Source organism: Ammospiza nelsoni, chromosome 17 (genome assembly GCF_027579445.1).
Source record: "Ammospiza nelsoni isolate bAmmNel1 chromosome 17, bAmmNel1.pri, whole genome shotgun sequence".
Taxonomy (NCBI): Eukaryota; Metazoa; Chordata; class Aves; order Passeriformes; family Passerellidae; genus Ammospiza; species Ammospiza nelsoni.
Genome location: NC_080649.1, coordinates 7,161,591 through 7,179,104, shown reverse-complemented (window position 1 = coordinate 7,179,104; position 17,514 = coordinate 7,161,591). Strand labels below are relative to the sequence as shown.

Below are 17,514 nucleotides of genomic sequence, written 5' to 3'. Positions count from 1 at the left end.
TGGCACCTGCATGCCACATTGCCTGTGGAATGCCATCTCACTGCCCTCCTCTGTCTGCAGGAAGCTGATGGACAAGCAAACTTTCTGCTCTTCCCAAGCTGCCAGTAATGTTTCCCGCTATGCAGCTGCAGTTTATAAAAAAGGTAAGTTTCTTTTGCTTGACCCTCCCATCAGGGAAACATACTCATTTCAGTGTTAAGATAAGACCTGTTTATCTTTTTTTTTGGCCTAGTTTTAATTGGCTGATGGGTCTTTGAAGAAAGGAAAGTTTTCCCTTATCAGTGTCCCAAGAGTCCTTGAGTAGGTCTAGCGAAATTGTAAATATCATGTAAGAACACTCTGGGTTTGTAGATGCCTCCAGAATCTTAACAGTTCATGGTGGTCTGAAATAATATGCACTTATAGCATGAAATTATCCTTATTATTTATATTGCTTTCTTAATCTAAATATGTCTGTCTCATGTTCCTGTTCTGCACTTTTTGTCCCTCCCTTGACTGCCCAGCCCATCACAGAGTTTTGGTCTGGTGGTCATTTGAGATGACAATATGTAGATTATTTTCAGTGATTACTATTTTACTAGGGGTCTTTTGGACTATGGGTCAGGCCTGTGCCAGAACGTGGCTCTCTACAAGATCTGGTTTCAACACAAAAGGCAAAATTACAGAAACAAGTCTTGATCTTTCATATTGCCCTGAAATCCTGAGCACTGGATGAATTTTTCACTTCAATCCTTTTTTACGTTTTGCTGTATTAAATATTTATGCTCAATTGAAGCTGCGGCTTTACAGAGACAGGGAGATAATGAAAAGTTGTGTCCTTGTGCAGTGGAAAAAATCAATTTTAACCAATATTAATTCTCTTTTTCAGGTGAACTTCACTTGACTCCACTACATGGAATTCTTCAGCTGAGGCCAAGCTTCACCTACTTGGACAAGGCTGATGCAAAACACCGAGAAAGAGAAGCTGCTAATGAAGGTAAATTCTCCACAATTGAGTTTTCTGAGGGGAGGTGAGATACAAGTTCTCTATAATGTGGCTGGTAAGAGTCATTCTGTTCTGAAGGTGTTTATTCTAACATTATTATTCCATTTCTTAGATTGTTTCATTGATTTTGGTTTTTTTACCTAAATGCTTTTATGGGCAGAGTGTGAGAGATTGGCAGAGGGATGGGAGGTGCTGGGGAGTGACAAAGGGTGGTGGTGGGGACAGTGTCCCCACTGCCACTGGGAAGGCCATGGCAGCAGGATGTCCTATCACAGGAGCAGTGTGGTGCTGTCATACATGGCACAGTTTGGCAGGCTGGGATTGAACCCATGCCTGTGGAGTTCTCAGTGTGCTTTCTTCCTGCATGAGCCCCCAGACCAGCTTTGGCTCTTGCACTGCAGTGGTGTGTTCATTTTTGTGTTTTCTGGCAGGTGGTGATTCATCCCAGGATGAAGCTGAAGATGATGTTAAGCAAATTACTGTATGTCCACATTTTCCTTTTTATGCTGGTTCAGGTAACAGTTCAGAGTGACAGTTTGACAGTTCAGAGTGAAATGAAAGGACAGCAAACCTCAGCTGGTGCTGCTGACCTGGGCTGGGGTGGGAGAGGCCAGGTGGGCTCACCCTTGTTGCACAAGCATAAAGATGGCATTGAGAGCAAGGGGTGATTCATTGGAGCTGGAGCCCTTAGCTTGATGCTGATACACCAGATCAATATGGCAGATGGGTTTTGGGTTTTTTCCAAGGGTTTTAGGGCTGTTTTCAATGATGCCCAAATCTCCTAGGTCCGATTCTCGCGCCCTGAGACCGAACAAGCTCGGCAGCGACGTGTTCAGTCCTACGAGTTCCTGCAGAAGAGACAGGCAGAAGAGCACTGGGTTCACCTGCATTATTATGGCTTGAAGGTAGGTGTGTGCTGGCTCTGAGGAGGCTGCCTGGGCCTGAAGGCTCAGCCAAGTCCAGAACTGTTTTAAATCTGGGCCCATGGGAATCAGGGAATCATCAGAAGAATGAAGAGGAGCTCGGTAGGCTGGAACAGACCCTGAAGGGCTCTGTATCACCTGCTGGATTATGCTTTGGAGTCTCCACATTTCAAAACAGAGCTGGACAAATATAAAGGGGGTGTCTGAGTGTAAGAATCACTTGGGTCTTGGATTATAAACTGGTCTTTGTGAAAGACTTGGGAAACCCATTCAGTCAGGTGTAAGAAATCCTATTTGGCTGACTTGGGCATGTCTGTCAGGAGGTTTCAAAGGCACAGCAAGTGAAATGTTCCCACATCACATGAGCATCATACAAGGAAGTGAAAGCAGAACATCAGGTAGTGAGGTGGAACATTTGAGTGGTGGAATGATGACAGGGTGGGCATAGTTTGGAATGAGAATCAGCTCTCTGGCATTCTGTGTATTTTCAGTATGTGATAGTGACTCTTGTTTTTTCCCTGTTTCCAGGATAGCCGTTCTGAGCACGAGCGCCAGTATTTATTTAGCCAAGGTCATGGCCTTGCTGAAAACACAGAATTAATTAAATCTCCCAGGTAATAGTTTGGTGGTTTCCTACAGAAATGGCATTAATTAGTTGGGATTGTTTTCAGAGTAATGAGCAGGTATATTCTTTAAAAATCTGCTCTTTGAAAATCCTATTCATGGTAAAAGTTGAATTGTTTTAAAACACACAGTAACAAACTAGCTTTCATCTTACTGAGGTTGCTTTCTTTGTTTCCCTATACCCTTGAGATTAAAACCTCTTGTTTTTACTCAGGGTTGTAGTTTCTTGTATGTTATCACAGCCCTACATTATTTGAACTGTGAATACTGCAAAGGAAAATTAAAACAAAAGCTTCTTCTGGATAATATAAATTAATTCTCCAAAGCCAATAACTCCCATTGTTATCAAGTCTTATAAAACTTCCCTTTGTGATTTGTGGGGACAACTGAAACTGCTTGAAAGGTGTTTGTGTCTGTTTCTTGGTGACTGCAGCTCTGCAGGAGCCTTCCATAATGCAGTCAGTGCTTCTCTGTCACCTGGGACAGCCATGGCCCAAGTAATAGTGAAGTGGCAGAGTCTGGCCCTGGTAATGGTGTTGGCATGTTTTTCTTGTAAATCAGTAAGTCAGTGATAGCTCTTCTGAAGTCTTTTGGATCTGATTCTTTCTCACAGACACTGGTAATTGCATGGGTGGGACAGAAATTTTGCTTTTTGCTGGGCTGATTCTGTCTGTGGGGTTTCACATGACCCTGCTGATGGCTGTCAGAGCAGCTGTGTTTAATACATTTCCTTGTGCAGATCCTCTGTTTGGACCCCTCTGCTGTACAAAAGAGCTGAAATTCTGACTCACACTTACTTCATATTCTCACTTAGGGCAGAGGAATGTCAGTAACTTTTACTAGTTCTGAGGAGGTAGAAGTGGAAGGGAGAGCTCTTTTCAGGCTGATGTTTGTTTTGTAGATTCACACAAGCAGGTTTACTCTAAGTGAGAAATTATTGTACTTAAACCTGGTAAGTCTCAAGACAAGCATTTTAAAGAATGTGTTTCCTTTTCTTCTAGTGAATATTTAATGATGCTGATGCCTCCAAGCGTAGAGGAAGAGAAGTAAGTGTTTGTACATAGTGTTCAAAGTCCACATTGGCTGGATTCTCCTTTTCATGGGCTGCAAATCTGTTTATCTGCAGTGAGAAACCAATGGCTCCAAGCAATGTGCTTTCTATGGCCCAGCTGAGGACTTTACCCCTTGCTGATCAGATCAAGATCCTGATGAAGAATGGTTTGTAGCTTTTGTAACACATTTGCACTTCACTTTGTGACTTGTAGTTGCCTCAGATAAGGTGCTTTCCCCAGTATTACCAGTTCTGTCACCCCATCAGACAGACTGTCTGGCTCTCTGATTCTCTGAAGAATGTAAGTCCTAAGCCTTTCCCTAAAAAGAGCAGAGGCAGCTGATCAGACTGTTCATACACTTGCCATCAATTTACTCTTAGAAAAATTTCTAATTTAAAATAGCTTTCTGGATACACATTCAGCAAGTATCTCTGGAATGTGGGGGTCTGAGCATGTACAGCCTGCACTTTGGCATTTTCTGGGGAGTTTTCAATGATACACACTTCATGAGTGTCACCTAGGAATTTTAATGTCTCTTTAGGATTACTGTCTGATGAGAGCAAATCCTGAGGGTTTTGCCTCAGGAATGGCCTGCCTTGTCAGGTATCTCTGCTTACAGATATTGCCAAAGATATAGGTTGGGGTTTTTTTAAAAATTATTGTTTTATTAATATGTTAATTTGTGAGCCAGTTCAGCCAGTCAACTCGGCTGTAACACTAGCAGCTACTTTAAGAATATATGATGCCTACAGCACAGGGGGGTAAAACTAAGGCTTTACTTCTTTCCCCAAGATAAATCTTTGCCCGTGCACACGCTGAATCCCCGTTGCTGGCTGTGCGGGTGCTGTTGGTGACTCTGTGTTTGCCTTGCAGTGAAGGTGATGCCGTTCGCCAACCTGCTGGGTCTGCTGGGCTCGGGCACCGACCCCACGGCCGTGCTGCGCTGCGTGCAGCAGGTGGCGCTGCTGGTCCAGGGAAACTGGGTGGTGAAGAGGTACGGCCCGGCCCGGCCCGCCTTTGTCCCGGCATCGCCCCAGCATCGCCCCCGCATCGCGCCGGGACCGCCCCGGTTCTGCCCCGGCATCGCCCCGAGACCACCCCGGCATTGCCCCAGCACCCCTCCGGGCCCCCAGGCCTTGTGTCCCCCACCCACACTCCCAACTCGCGGTTGGAACCTTTGGTTTCTCGTTGTCAGCGTCTCAGTGCAGCTGCTCCGTATCCAAAGGGTTGCTGTGAAAGGATGATGTGAAAGGATAATGCCTTAGTGCCAGTCCCCAAGTGGGATTGTGGCTGAGCAGTGATGTAATCTGTGTTTGCATCGGAGTTGTGACAGGTTTCTGATTTCTGCACTCATGTTCTTTTGTGAGAGAGCTGTTCTGAGTTCTTCCAGAGATTAGCATCAAATAGAAACACAGAAAATTAAACCAATGTCAGCTATAGTATTTCTTAGCAAAATTCAGTCCTGTAAGGATCTCTCTGCAGTCCTGTTGCTGCTCTTGTCAGCTGAAAACTACCCTCAGTAAATCAAGCATGGTGGTACTGAGTGTACCACATGAATTGGAGTCTGTATCATCCTGTTTATTAGGATAGAGCATCCTATTGGGAACTGAAATCTAAAAGGCAGTATGATTTTTTTTTTTACCTGGGTGGAGCCCTGCATGCAGAGGTTTACAGTCTCTGGAATAGCTGTGTTAAGATGAATGGCATCAGCTGCCAGGCCAAGTATGCCAGCAGGGTGTTTCAGCTATTGTGGTGCAGGCCTGTATTAGCAATGTGACCAGCTTTTACAGCAGCCCTGCTGTCCCTCCAGCTGGTACAGGAGAGCTGGGAGCAGCTTAAAAGACAGTATTGTTGGCATTGAGATTGTTCTTAGGTTAGAGCTGATTCTTTGCTGCTAGTCTGAGGAGGATGTGAGGATCTGTAGTGGATGAAGTGTTTGAGCAGCACACATCAGAGCTTTGAAAAGAGTGGGGACCCATTTCTTCGGCCTGGGTAGGATCAAGATTATGAACCTGAATGGCTGTGGGGCTTTGGAAAGCCTGGTAACATCAGCTGGCCCTGCAAGCAGACAAGGACACAGACACAGAGTAATGTGGTCTCAGGGCTGTTGATTCAAGTATAACATTCTGTAATATTGTTCTGTTAAACCCTTGATTGCTGGGAAGGAAATAAAAAATTGTCTTGCCTGTACATCAGCATTTGGCTAAATGCTGCCTCCAAGGCTGCATACCAAGTTAGCCTAAGCACTTCTTAGGATCATTCTGGTCTTGTTTACATGGATCCAAGGGAGGGTAGGCTTTGCAAGAACAAAGCAGAGCTTGTAGCTGTGTTGCACACACCTGCTTGCCACAAGGCTGTGCTTTGCTGGTCTAAGCCTTTCTGCGCTAGGGTAATTGCAGTGGTGTAATTATGCCAATGTTAATGCCTTTAATGAAAACCACGCTTTGCATAAAGGTGTAATTTAACTGCAGAACAGGGAGGGCCTGTTTGTTATGTTAGTCTTCACTAATGCCATTTTTCTGGAGTACCTAGTAACTAATTTCTCTTCCTTTTTAATTAACAGTGATGTTCTCTACCCAAAAGATACTTCTAGTCCCCATAGTGGAGTTCCTGCAGAAGTGCTCTGTAGAGGGAGAGATTTTGTTGTAAGTATAAAAGTGTTTGTTGCTTTTAATGAAAACACAGGTGAAGCTTGCCTGGGAGGCCACAGCATTGCAAAACTCTTCTGCTGTTCTGCAGGGAGGTGTTTCCTCCAAGGAAGTTGTTTGTGCTTTAATCCTGAAGGTGTTGTTACAAGTCTGCTGTGGGAATGTTGGTGTAGGCTCACTTTGTGTCTGCCTGGCAGGTTCAGATCATCTGTCATTAGCAGCATTCATCCTTTCTAGCACATGCTGCAGAGCACTATCACATTGCCCCCACCATTCAGTGTGGGGCTTGCAGAACAGCCAGGACTGGATAATGAAGTGCTTGTTTCTCCAGCTCTATTTCCGAGGGCTCAGGACTGAGGGCTCAGGAGGGCAGTGTGGGTAAGCCTTGTGCTCCCTGAGCATGCACTGTTGATCTTTAAAAAGGACTTTATTCCCTAGGGCTGCTAATCAGTGAAAGGACTTTGTTCCCAGGCACCTTTTGTGAGCAGTAGCTGCACATGGAAGTTGAAATGAATATGGGTCTTGTAAACACACACATAACCACAGCAAAAAGGAACAACCTCTGCATTGTGTTTATTTTCACTAACCATGGAAAGAATTAAGGTCCTAAGTGGTTCCTAAGTTCATAATCAGTTTATGGCTTCCGCCCCACCAGAGCAGCTCTGAGTGTACAGCTCTCATTTGTTTCACTTAGACCTGAGTGTTTCTGCAGAGTTTGTTCATGAGGTTTAGCTCTGAACAGGAGAATGCTCTGCAAGAGACTTTAAGGGTATTACAGTACTACTGTAAGATCAAACTGATGGTGATTGAAGCTGACTTTTCCTTGTCTCTTGATGTCTGCCCAAGACTCTGCCAGATGGAAACCTGGATTCAGGTGTGACCCAGTGACATAAGTGCTCAGGACACAGCAGATTAGGTGACATGTCTTCTGTAAAGTTCAGGGAGCAGAATTATTGTGCTCAGTTAAGTAAGGGATACTGTTTTAATATTTAGGATGAAAAGATACATTATTTTCATTTGGATTATGTCAAATATACCTTCCATGAGAAATGGATCTGTGTTGATCTTAAAGGCAAATAATTTGCTGATTAATACTACAAGAAGGAAAAAGTTCAAATGTTAGAAAATAGAAAGGATCAATATTTCTGGCTTTCAGACAAAGAGAAATGTGTGGTTTTAAGACTCAGAAATAGTATTGAATGCTGTATGGCATCTGTGGAGAAAATGTGTTCTAGCTGATAAAGTGAACTTTATTTCCCTATATTTCTGCAAAGTTATTAGTAAGTTTAAAAAACATTTATGGACTTCTTGTGCTTTAAAACAGAAATGCCCTGTGCCCTCAAGTGAGTGGATTGGGTTTGTGTGTTTGTGGGCAGAGAGAAGCTGAATGGGAGAGACGGAGGCATGGATGATGTTGTAGGCCAGGAAGAAATTGTCAGTAATGAGATTTTGGATTCTTAACAACATTATTAATACACACAGACTAAAAGAGGCTGTGCCTTATTTCATGGAGACAGGAAGAAATGAAAGGTCATGTTCAGTGTTCTGCCCAAGTCCTCTCAGCCTGCTGTGCAGAGCACCTGGCTGTGCCCTACCTGGGGACAGGTGTGTGAGTGACAGGACATCTTGGCATGACTGTCACTGTGATGGGGGTGGAAGAAGGGCACAGGCACTTTGGAGGGGCTCTGTGCTGCTGAAGGGCAGCAGCCATCAGCCTGCACAGGTCCCTGTGTAAGAGTGCATGGAGAGAGTCAGAGTCTTTAGGCTGATGATGAGGTGTGTGAGAAGTGACTTCTGGGGTCCCAGCATCACTGCAGTGCTTTAGTTGGTTTTTTTTGTTTGTTTGTTTGGGTTTTTGTTTGTTTGGTTTTTTGGTTTTTTTGTTTGTTTGGTTGGTTGTTTTTTTTTTTTTTTTTTTTTTTTTGGTTTTGAAACTGAATGGAGTTTGAGTTCAAGAGATTCCTTGTAGCTTTTGTAGTCATAGGTTTGCCAAGGCACACCATGGACTCTCAAAGCTTTTGGGCCTGTGTTCATGGCCCTTGGAGGACAGAAGGAGCCAGATGTTTTTCCTCTGGCTGAGAATCACTTACTTCTGCATTCTTGAAGGGATGGGGGTTCTATTTTTGTGGTAACATCGTTGAACAGGGTCATTGCTACAACTTCAGTGAAGCTGCTGCTACATGCAGTTGTTAGGTTTTCCTCTTTTGTTCCCTCCTAGATGTGGAAGTTCACACAGGACCGCTGGGTGGTGAGAAAGGAAGTAGCAGCAGTTACAAAAGTGAGTGGATTCCTTTTCTTCCCAAATCCAAAGGTGGTGATAAGCTGGCCAAATGTTGCTGGGCATTGTGTGGGTGTAGATAGTGGGTGCTGCTGTGAGCCTTCCCTCTCACAGTGCCTGCTTTGCTCTCCATCTGGAACAGGTACAGATAATACTCTTTCTAGAGAAAAACATTCTGAGCAGCTCCCACAAGCTTCCACAACTCCACACTGGCCTTGTAGCTGAGGGACTGGAATGCATCCTGTCCTCTGCTGTGCTTCAGTGGAAAGCTGGGCACAGTTTGAATTGAGCTGACTGAAGGTGCTCACACAGCCCACAGAGGCTGCTCTGCTTTGGGTGTCTTAAGAGCAACTCTTCTGTTGGCATTTGCCAGTTACAATATTGAGTAAAAACTTTAAAGCAACTCAGGCACCTCAACATTCTCTTAAAAGTAGCAAATGAATGAGAAACATTAAGTCAAAAGGACAAACCCCAAATTCTTTAAATGCACTAAAATGATGAAACATGAGTCAGTTTATGCATGGACCATCTATTTTTGGAATGTTAGAACCAGTGCTGCATAAAAGCTGGGCATGTGTAGGTGCAGCATGTCTGGCCTGCAGCTCTAAAATAAGATTAACATTGTAGAATATGCTTCTCTTCCCCATAGAGCCTTTTCATCTCAGTTTGGAAACTCCCTTTTCTTTGCAAAACATGCCATGAGCTATTTGACTCTGGGGTGATTAATCACCACGGCTCTCTGAAGTCCTGGGCTTTTAACAGTGTGTGAAAGTGTTGTGCTGCAGAGCAGGATGAGCATCTCTGACTGAGCTGGGTGTGTGCCCAGGGAGCTGCTCCATGCACACCAGATCAGCCCAGCTCCTGCCCCGTGCACAATGCTCACTGCTGCATCTGTCCTGGCTAAACTGACTTCCATGCTATTTATGCTTTTGCTTTTTCTTTTAGCTTTGCCCAGAAGATGTGAAAGACTTCCTAGAGCACATGTCTGTGGCAAGAATAAACAAAGGTTGGGAGTTCATGCTCCCTTACGATGAAGATTTTGTTAAGAAGCATCCAGATATAGTTCAGAGGCAACAGATGCTGTGGATGGGCATTCAGGCCAAGTAAATATTTTACTGTATTTTGGGGAAAAAGCTAAAAGCAAAGAACTGTTTAGTACAAGGGTTCTGTGGGTACTGATAGATAATGTGATCTGTAGTGCCTCCAAGTCTGTCCCTCACAGTGCTCAGTGGTGTGGTGGGAGGTGTTACTGCATCCCTCAAGTCATTCCTGCTTCCTGGAGAGATGGAAGGTTCTAGCTAATGGCTAAAGCTGGTATGGCTGCATGCAGACATAACAACTGAAACGCTCTTGGAATATTATGTCTTTGTCTTTCAGATTAGAAAAGGTCTATAATCTCTTAAAGGAACACTTGACACCAAAGAAACAAGAGGCACAATCAGGTAAATGGAATTGTGCTTGGATCATGCTGAAGCACTTGCATGTATTCATCTGCCCATCCCTATTCCTGAGTGGTGTTTTGGAGTTCCTCTCTGATTTTGAATGTGGTGGAGACTGGTTTTGTTTAATGTATTTTCTTTCTTAGTGTTTTCCTCTGGAATATTTAAGACAGATCTTGGTCTGTACTAATGTTACTGAGGTTGGGGTGACATCTGTGCCATCCTTGTAGCAGAGCCAGGAGGAGTCTGTGGCCCTGGGGACTTGCTGTTTGACACTGTAAAATCAGCTGGTTCTCTTACCCACTTGCTCATTTAAGGCAGCTTGTGGGGTGTAACCAGCTCCTGAAGGGAGGGCAGACAGAGCCAGTGCACAAATAATTCTCACCTCTCAATTTAATGTTAATGCAACTTAATGTGAGTGAGGTGATTTTTTACCTCCCTGATTTGCAGGAGGCTCTCTGGTGTGGTTGAGGGCCAAGCAATTACTGGAGAATGTAATGGCAGGAGGCTGTAAGGAGGTGTGAAGCTATCTGGTTTTGACATCCTTCTCCAGTATGTTTGCCAGTGAGACTATTAAAGTAGCTGCTCCAAAATCCTAAAAGATTGTAAAAACTTGAGATTCCAGAGTTTAACTGGACATTTGGCTTGGTGCCAGACACTGGAGCAATTGAGGAGTGTGAGCAGAACTGACAAAGGAGCATATGAATCCATTTCAATACCCTGTCTCTGATGTGCTCAGAAGGATTAGGTGCTGGGTTGTTGGAGAGGATTAGTGAGCCTGACAGCAGAGAAGGTAACAGCATGTGTGCTGGGCATGCCTTTGCCTCAGACACTGCACTCCTTGCTTTGGCAGGGACTGGGCTCCTCTGCTGCCAACACAGCCCTTCCTTTCCCCTTTGGATGTCTGGGTGTGGAGAGGGGAGGAAGGGCAGGATTCCATGGGAGAGAGCTCCTTCCTGTCCCTTTCACCCCATTACTGCGTGCTAACACTAAGCACAGGGTCTGAGCCTCTGGTCCTGCCTCTGGCAGGGGCTGCACCAGCCCCCACCAGCCACTAGGGAATCTAAAAGACAAAAAGAAGAGTTGTTAGACAGAAGTATTTGGGTCACAAGCAGAGATGTGTAAGCAGTTTGTATCCTGGTTTCCTGAATTGTGGACAAGGCCCTGGTGATTGAACAAACACACTTTGCTTTGGATTCCTTGACTGGAACACCCTTCCCAAACACTTGGCTTTAGAAAAACACACACTGCCCTCAAAAATATAGCAAAATCCCTCAAAATGTAAAAATCAAATCAACAGACTGGGTTTATGCCTTAGATTTCATAAGATGTTTCCTGGTTTCATTTCACTATGAGCCCTGCTGAGATTTATGGTACCTTTTGTTTCTTACCAGCTCATCCCTTACTGGTTTCTGGGGAGCAAAGGGTCAACATGGCTAAAGCAAAAGTGAAGCAGAACTTTGGGCAGCTGGAGAAGGAGCTCCAGAGGCAGAAGGCAGAGATGAAATCCAACGAGAGCTCAGCCAAGCCGGACGTTGCCAACATCCGCATCAAGGAGGAGCCTGTGAGCCTGGAGGAGCCCATGGACACCTCAGCCCACGAGGGGCTGAACAATGGCCTGGTGAACGGCCTGCACCCAGCCCAGGGCCCCCTGGACCCTGTCAATGGCCACCTGCCCGGGGGCTGCATCGACAGGGTCGCACAGGAACTGAAGGCCTTTGTGTCCTCCACGTTTAAGAAACAGTTTGTGCTCACCCTGAGTGAGCTTAAACGGTTATTTAACCTCCACTTAGCCAGCCTGCCTCCAGGACATACCTTGTTCAGTGGCATTTCAGACAAAATGTTACAGGACATGGTGTTGGACACTGGCTGCAAACAGATATTGGTGCCTGTAAGTATGGTTATCTCTTGGTGTGCTTTGGGGGAGGGATTGGAGCAGGGGGGCAGTTAAACATGTGAGATGTGAAATATTTGTGTCCTGTGCTGATGGACCAGAAGGACAGATGTGCTTGGATGTGTTGGATCTGCTGGAATTCTGTCTGGGCTCCTGCTTCTGGCAGGCTCTGCATTCTGCCCTGTTGTCCTTGGGACTCCATTTCCTCATCCAAGGTGTTGGGTGTGATTTGCTGTCCCACCTTGCTCCTGTTAACTTGGGCAGTCCCAGATTCCCATCAGCTCTCCTGGAATTGCACAAGCTCCTTCCCTCGGGGACAGGGACCCAGCTGGGAGGGGAAAGGTGACATTGACTGCCTGGGAGCAGCAGGGCACACCCAGCAGAGCCTCTGGGAAGCAACAGAGCCCATGTGCAGCAGGTTCCCTTGGCCTCTCTGCTTCCTCTGGGCTGTGCAGAGGTGTCTGTGTCTTTGTCTGCATGGAAACAATGTGGGTGATTGCGTGAGACAGAGCAGGGCTGGGAGACTGCATTGCTGAGGAGAGCAAAGGCAGTCTGGCATCATGGGAAAGAGCCTAAAAGGAAATTAATTTTACAAGACATCTGGCACTGCTGATTGGGTTACACACAGAAGGAGCTTGGGAGCAGCTGCCTTTGGGAGAGAGGAGAAGGAACATGTGAACTGCTCAAAGGAGCAGGAAGCAGGAGGGCTGGGAGAGCCTGGAGCATGGGAGCTGCTGGGGGCAGCAGGAACGTGTTCAGTCGTGTGCAAAGTACATGTTGTGGCACCTGGGAGCCAGGCAACAGCCTGGAAATGTCACAGGGAGAGAGAGCACCAACTGTGGGGCTTGCTGCTTCCTCTGCTGGCACTCTCCAGGTCCTGGGGTGGTGCCTGCCCGGAGCTGTCTCAGTGCTGGCCAGGCTCTCCCCTGCACCTGGTGTGATGTGTGCCTCTGCCACGCTGAGGGTGAACAGCTGGGGTCATCCCTGCTCTGCTCCTTGGGGCTGGGGCTTGTTTGCTTTGGAAATTTGAGGATTTTAGAAATCCACACGAGAAGTGAAAGTGAGATCGTTTCTCTTTTCAAAAAGCAAAATAAAATCCTGCTGAAGAGAGGTGGCCAGGAGCTTCCTTCTTTGTGGAAAACCCTGTCACAGGAGACCTGCAGAAGTGGTCCCTGGAATGTCTCTCGAGGACACTCTTGCAAGTTTAAGTTCTGCTAACTCAGAATTTGCTGCAGCTCTTGTGTGTGAGCCTGTACTGCTGGCAGCAATGTAAATCACTGCCCTGAGCCTGCCCTGATGCTCTGTGCACATGGCAGAGGTGCTGGGGCTGGGTTTCCTCTTTGCATGGGCTCAGACACTTTGGTGTTTCTTGATTGTTCCCCTGGACAGTTTTGTCAGAACCCAATAAGGGCCTGAGCTCAGGGAAAGCCCTGGAGGGTTGCTCAGTGTGGGATTTCATAGTTACTCATTAGTTTTCTGTAATTGGAAGTGCTTTGGTGATAAAAATCAATGATCTGAGGTAATTAAAATGATGTTCTTTGGTGGGTGAAGACACTCTTGGCTTGACTGCTTACCTATTATAGAAAATGTGTGGCTGAAAATGGCAATTGAGACCTTACCAGGTGAATGCAGGATCTGTTACAGAGCTGACCAACAGATAAACTCACACCAACAGGGTGTGAGGTAAACAGCATTTGTGGGGAGCCAGAGAGGCCACTCAGCTGCAGCTGAGGCCGTGGGGATGCCTGCAGGGTGCTGTGCTTGCTGTCCCTCATCAGGTGTGGGGGAAAAGCACAGGTCAGGAAAGAGCAAATCCTGAGCTGGTGCTGCCGTGGGAGAGGGTGAGGAGAGGGGACAGAGGAGAGGAGCCCTGGGCAGGCAGGGCTGGGTGCCTGAGCCACTCTCCCTCCCCGTGGAGGTGTCTGTGCAGGGCTCTGGCTCCTGGGCCCCCACACCCATTTCCTGCAGCCTGGGGGTGGTTGCTGCTGCCACAGCTCCCTTCCCATGGCCCCTGCAGTGGCAAGGTTCTGCCCAGGGATATTGAGGATATTTTTGAGGCCTCAGGAAATGATGTAACTGTGTGTGTTGTGTGTGTCCTGCCTGGCTGGGCTGAGGGAGGGGAGTGCAGCCTGCACTCACAGAGAGCCCTGCAGGCTGTGCCAGTGCCAGGCTCCCTCAGAGGTGAGATCAACAGTTTACCTTCAGGATTTCTCCAGCTGATAAGGTTTTTTCTGGCACTCTCAGCCCCCTCCATCTGGTGTAGCTCTAACTGAGGCTGCCTGGCAGTGGCTCAGGGCTGAGTGAGAACTTCCCAGAGCCCAGGGCTCCTCCCTGAGAGGTTCCACTTGAACGTGGCAGCCCTGGGACCTGGGGCAGCGTGGAGTTCATCTCCCAAGAGCCTGCACTTGCTCCAGGATCTCAGAGCAGGAAGGGACACAGGGCAAATATTTTTAAAAGGATTTTAAGGTAGCAGAGAACTGTATCAAGGTGAGGCTGGAGAGATCAAGGTGACATAAACCAGCAAAGGGACAGCAGATGGCAAGGCAGTGAACTCTCTGTGCTGTGTCTCTCTGAGGAATCCCTGGTGGCATTTCCCACTCCCAGGCTGTGTGACAGGAGCAAGCAGGCAGGGAGTGTTGGCTTGCAGCAGTTTGCAGAGGGAGGCTGGCTGGGAGGAGGAGATTCTGTGAGTTTTTCTTCCCAAGTACTGTGTTTGTTTGGAGCCGTTTCCTCCCAGAATGGCTGGATAAACACAGCTGTGGCTGAGGCACGAGGGGTTTGCACTCCAGGCTGTGCTGGCTCGCTTGTGGAGCCCAGCAGGTTGTGCCTGGGTGCTCCCAGTGCCCTGCTGCCCTTTGCCATCCCTGCTGTGGTGTGTGGAAGGAAGCTGAGTATGTGATTTTATCTCTGCTGAAAACCTACAAGAGAGATTATTCCTCAAAAGCAAGTGTCCTTGTGGGAGGAGAATTACGTCAGGTGCTGTGAGCCTAGTCAGCCTGAATCCTGGCTCTAAACCAAGTGTAAAACCTTGTTATATCCCAGCCATTTGGACTAACCTGCAAGTCAAAGCTGCTAATCCCACTAGGCAGCTCCCACTGGACAAAACCCTCCCCCTTTGCAATAAGATCAGAGGCAGAGCATGAAAGGAATGCTGATCCTTTCACTCTGTGATGCACAAGTCTTCTGGCTGGTGAGGGAGGCTGGGAAGAAAGGTTTGGTTTGTAGCAGCAGCCAGGACTGAGGGATGCTGGAACAATTGGGACTGGCTTGTTAGCTTTTCACAGATGATTGATTTAGGTCATCTGGGTGGTTAGCAAGGAATAAATCGTTAGTGACAGACAGGAAGAGACATGTCAGAGTGAAGGCATATTCCAGCAGTGCTCATTAGTCACTGCTGCAAGGGGAAATGTTAAGACAAATGGATGGTGTTTTATTTTTTTTAGGGGGAGAGGCAGTTGTGCTCCTTCCTGTCTGCAGGGGTGTGAGGCTTCTGCCTCAGAAAAAATGAAGGTGTTTCTCTAGCTTGGCACATGGGGGGAAAACAAAACATGCAAAACCACTGTTGCTTCTGGAGCCTGAAATGAGCCAATAGCTGGTTCAGTGTCCCTCAGTGCTCAGTCTTCTGAGTGCTGTAGTCTGCTCCAGAACAGAGATGGCAATACAGCAGAAGCTTGTCAGTAATGCTCATTTGGGATTGGTGAAGCAGATAAGTGCAGGATGGAGTGAATCTGTAAAACCTGACACTGTAAAGGTAAAAACTGCCTGAAGGACCCTGCAGTGCACTTGGTGCTCTCAGCTGCTCTGGATGGTCTGGAAGCAAAAACTGCTGACAGGAAAAGTCTGCAGATATCTTGCCGTGGGGATACCATCAAGGTCCAAGCCCTGGGATTGTTCTGGTACATAGTGGTCAACTCTCCACCATGAGAAGAGTGGGAAGCTGTCCCCATGCACAGTTCATGGGATTCCAGTATGTCCAGCTGTTCCCTTGAAAGCCCAGCTATGGTTGGTGTGTGACAGATGTGGCACCAGTGCCCTGTGCAGGGTGTCCCACCCTGGGCAGAGCCATCAGTCAGACCTGGGCATGTTGAGACACCTCAGGGTGCCATTCCCTGGGTCACAGCTGTGACACAGACCATGATTCCGCTCTGGCACTGGGGCTGTGAGAAGGTGCTGAGCAGGCACAGGGCAGCCAGAGCCAAGGCACCCCTTCCAGTGTGGGGTGGGACAGCAATTGGGTTTTTTCAGCATTTTTCCATGGCAGCCAGTGTTTTGATTGAGTAATGGGTGTCCAGGGATACAGTATCATGGAATCATTAAGCAGAACTCATTAAATAGCTGGTTATTTTTAACAGCCTCTTGTTCTCAGTTTCCTCCACAGACTGCTGCCTCACCAGATGAACTAAAGGTCTATGCACTTTGGGAAGCTGGTGACACTTATGATCAGGTAAAGAGAAAATAAATGACGTTCCCCCACTATATTTTTATTGAGTGTTTGGCATTGTTTGCATCCATGTTTTTTGAACTGGTACACCAGATAGTTTTTCTCTTTCTCTATGGGTATTTTCAACACCAACCTGTTTCTAGCTGAAAGGAAGCTCATAACATGTTGGTAATCATGTCAGTATCTCAGTGGCTGTTTCTGAACCTGTGAGAAGAAAGGATTCTCCAGTGCAGGCCTCAGACCAGGATCCAGTGCAAGGCTTTTTCCTTTTGATGGTAATGCAACATTAACCAGAGATTACCAGGTGTATCTGTTGTATCTGTTTATACTTAAGAGTAGGAAGTGATTGCAGCATATGTGAGCATCTGCTGAGTTCCAGCTCTGACAGAGTGATCAAGGTGAAAGGCAGGTGCCTGATGACCTGTGGGTGGGCAGTGCAATTCCCAGCTCCATGAACTGAGTACATTTTTATAGGACAGAGGCAAGAACTAGCCAACCTTTGCCTGGGGTGATGTGCACTCCCATGCAAGCATTGGAGAGGAAGGCCTTGCAATGCCTTCCTCAGTGTGTTGTTGTACCTTTTGAGTGCCCCAGGTCACAGAACAGGAGCAGGAGTGGCCACAGGGTCTGCAGGGACCCCTTGGAGGATAAGGCACTGCTGGAGAGCAGGAACATAGGGGATGTTTTCAGGATTATGAAGCAAGAATCCTCTGATGTAGTTCAGGGAATGTTTTGTACAGACTGAGGCATGTGCAGTTTTGATAGAAAGGCAGGAATAATTGTTCTCTGTGGACTTACTGTGCATTTTCTTTTAAAGCATCGCCAAGTTTTGCTTGAAATCTTTTCGAAGAACTACCGAGTGCGCAGGAATGTCATCCAGAGCCAGCTGAGCCAGGAGTGTGGGGAGGATCTCAACAAGCAGGAGGTGGATAGAGTGTTAAAGGTGAGCTTCTGTTCACTTTGGGTTTGAGCCAACTAACATCAGTTTTAATGCTTGATTTGAGCAAAGGATTATATTTTACCTTGAACTGACAAATGATAAGGATGGTAGAACAGTTGTTGTTGGAATATGCACAAATCCCGTGTTTCACCTTGTTTTCTTAAAAATGCACTTGTCTCACTCTGTCTCCTTTCCCTCCAAGGAGCAGTGGCTCACACATTATTTTGTATTATTGCAACAAATCTCTCTGTCATCTTAAAGCAGCAGAGAATAGAGGGTAGTAAATGTGA

At 46.8% G+C, this 17,514-nt stretch overlaps 1 protein-coding gene across 1 annotated transcript in view; it reads left to right on the top strand.

Moving 5' to 3' along the window:
• POLR3E (RNA polymerase III subunit E) overlaps positions 1-17,514 on the top strand; it is a 28,015-nt gene that overhangs the window by 7,798 nt on the left and 2,703 nt on the right. The window contains exons 6-20 of the mRNA XM_059484144.1: positions 61-143; positions 869-976; positions 1,417-1,466; positions 1,771-1,890; positions 2,437-2,522; positions 3,534-3,578; positions 3,659-3,750; positions 4,458-4,578; positions 6,148-6,229; positions 8,451-8,510; positions 9,456-9,613; positions 9,888-9,952; positions 11,344-11,840; positions 16,210-16,287; positions 17,102-17,227. Of these exons, the coding sequence (XP_059340127.1) occupies positions 61-143; positions 869-976; positions 1,417-1,466; positions 1,771-1,890; positions 2,437-2,522; positions 3,534-3,578; positions 3,659-3,750; positions 4,458-4,578; positions 6,148-6,229; positions 8,451-8,510; positions 9,456-9,613; positions 9,888-9,952; positions 11,344-11,840; positions 16,210-16,287; positions 17,102-17,227 (1,771 nt within the window). The remainder of the gene's footprint in view (positions 1-60; positions 144-868; positions 977-1,416; positions 1,467-1,770; positions 1,891-2,436; positions 2,523-3,533; positions 3,579-3,658; positions 3,751-4,457; positions 4,579-6,147; positions 6,230-8,450; positions 8,511-9,455; positions 9,614-9,887; positions 9,953-11,343; positions 11,841-16,209; positions 16,288-17,101; positions 17,228-17,514) is intronic.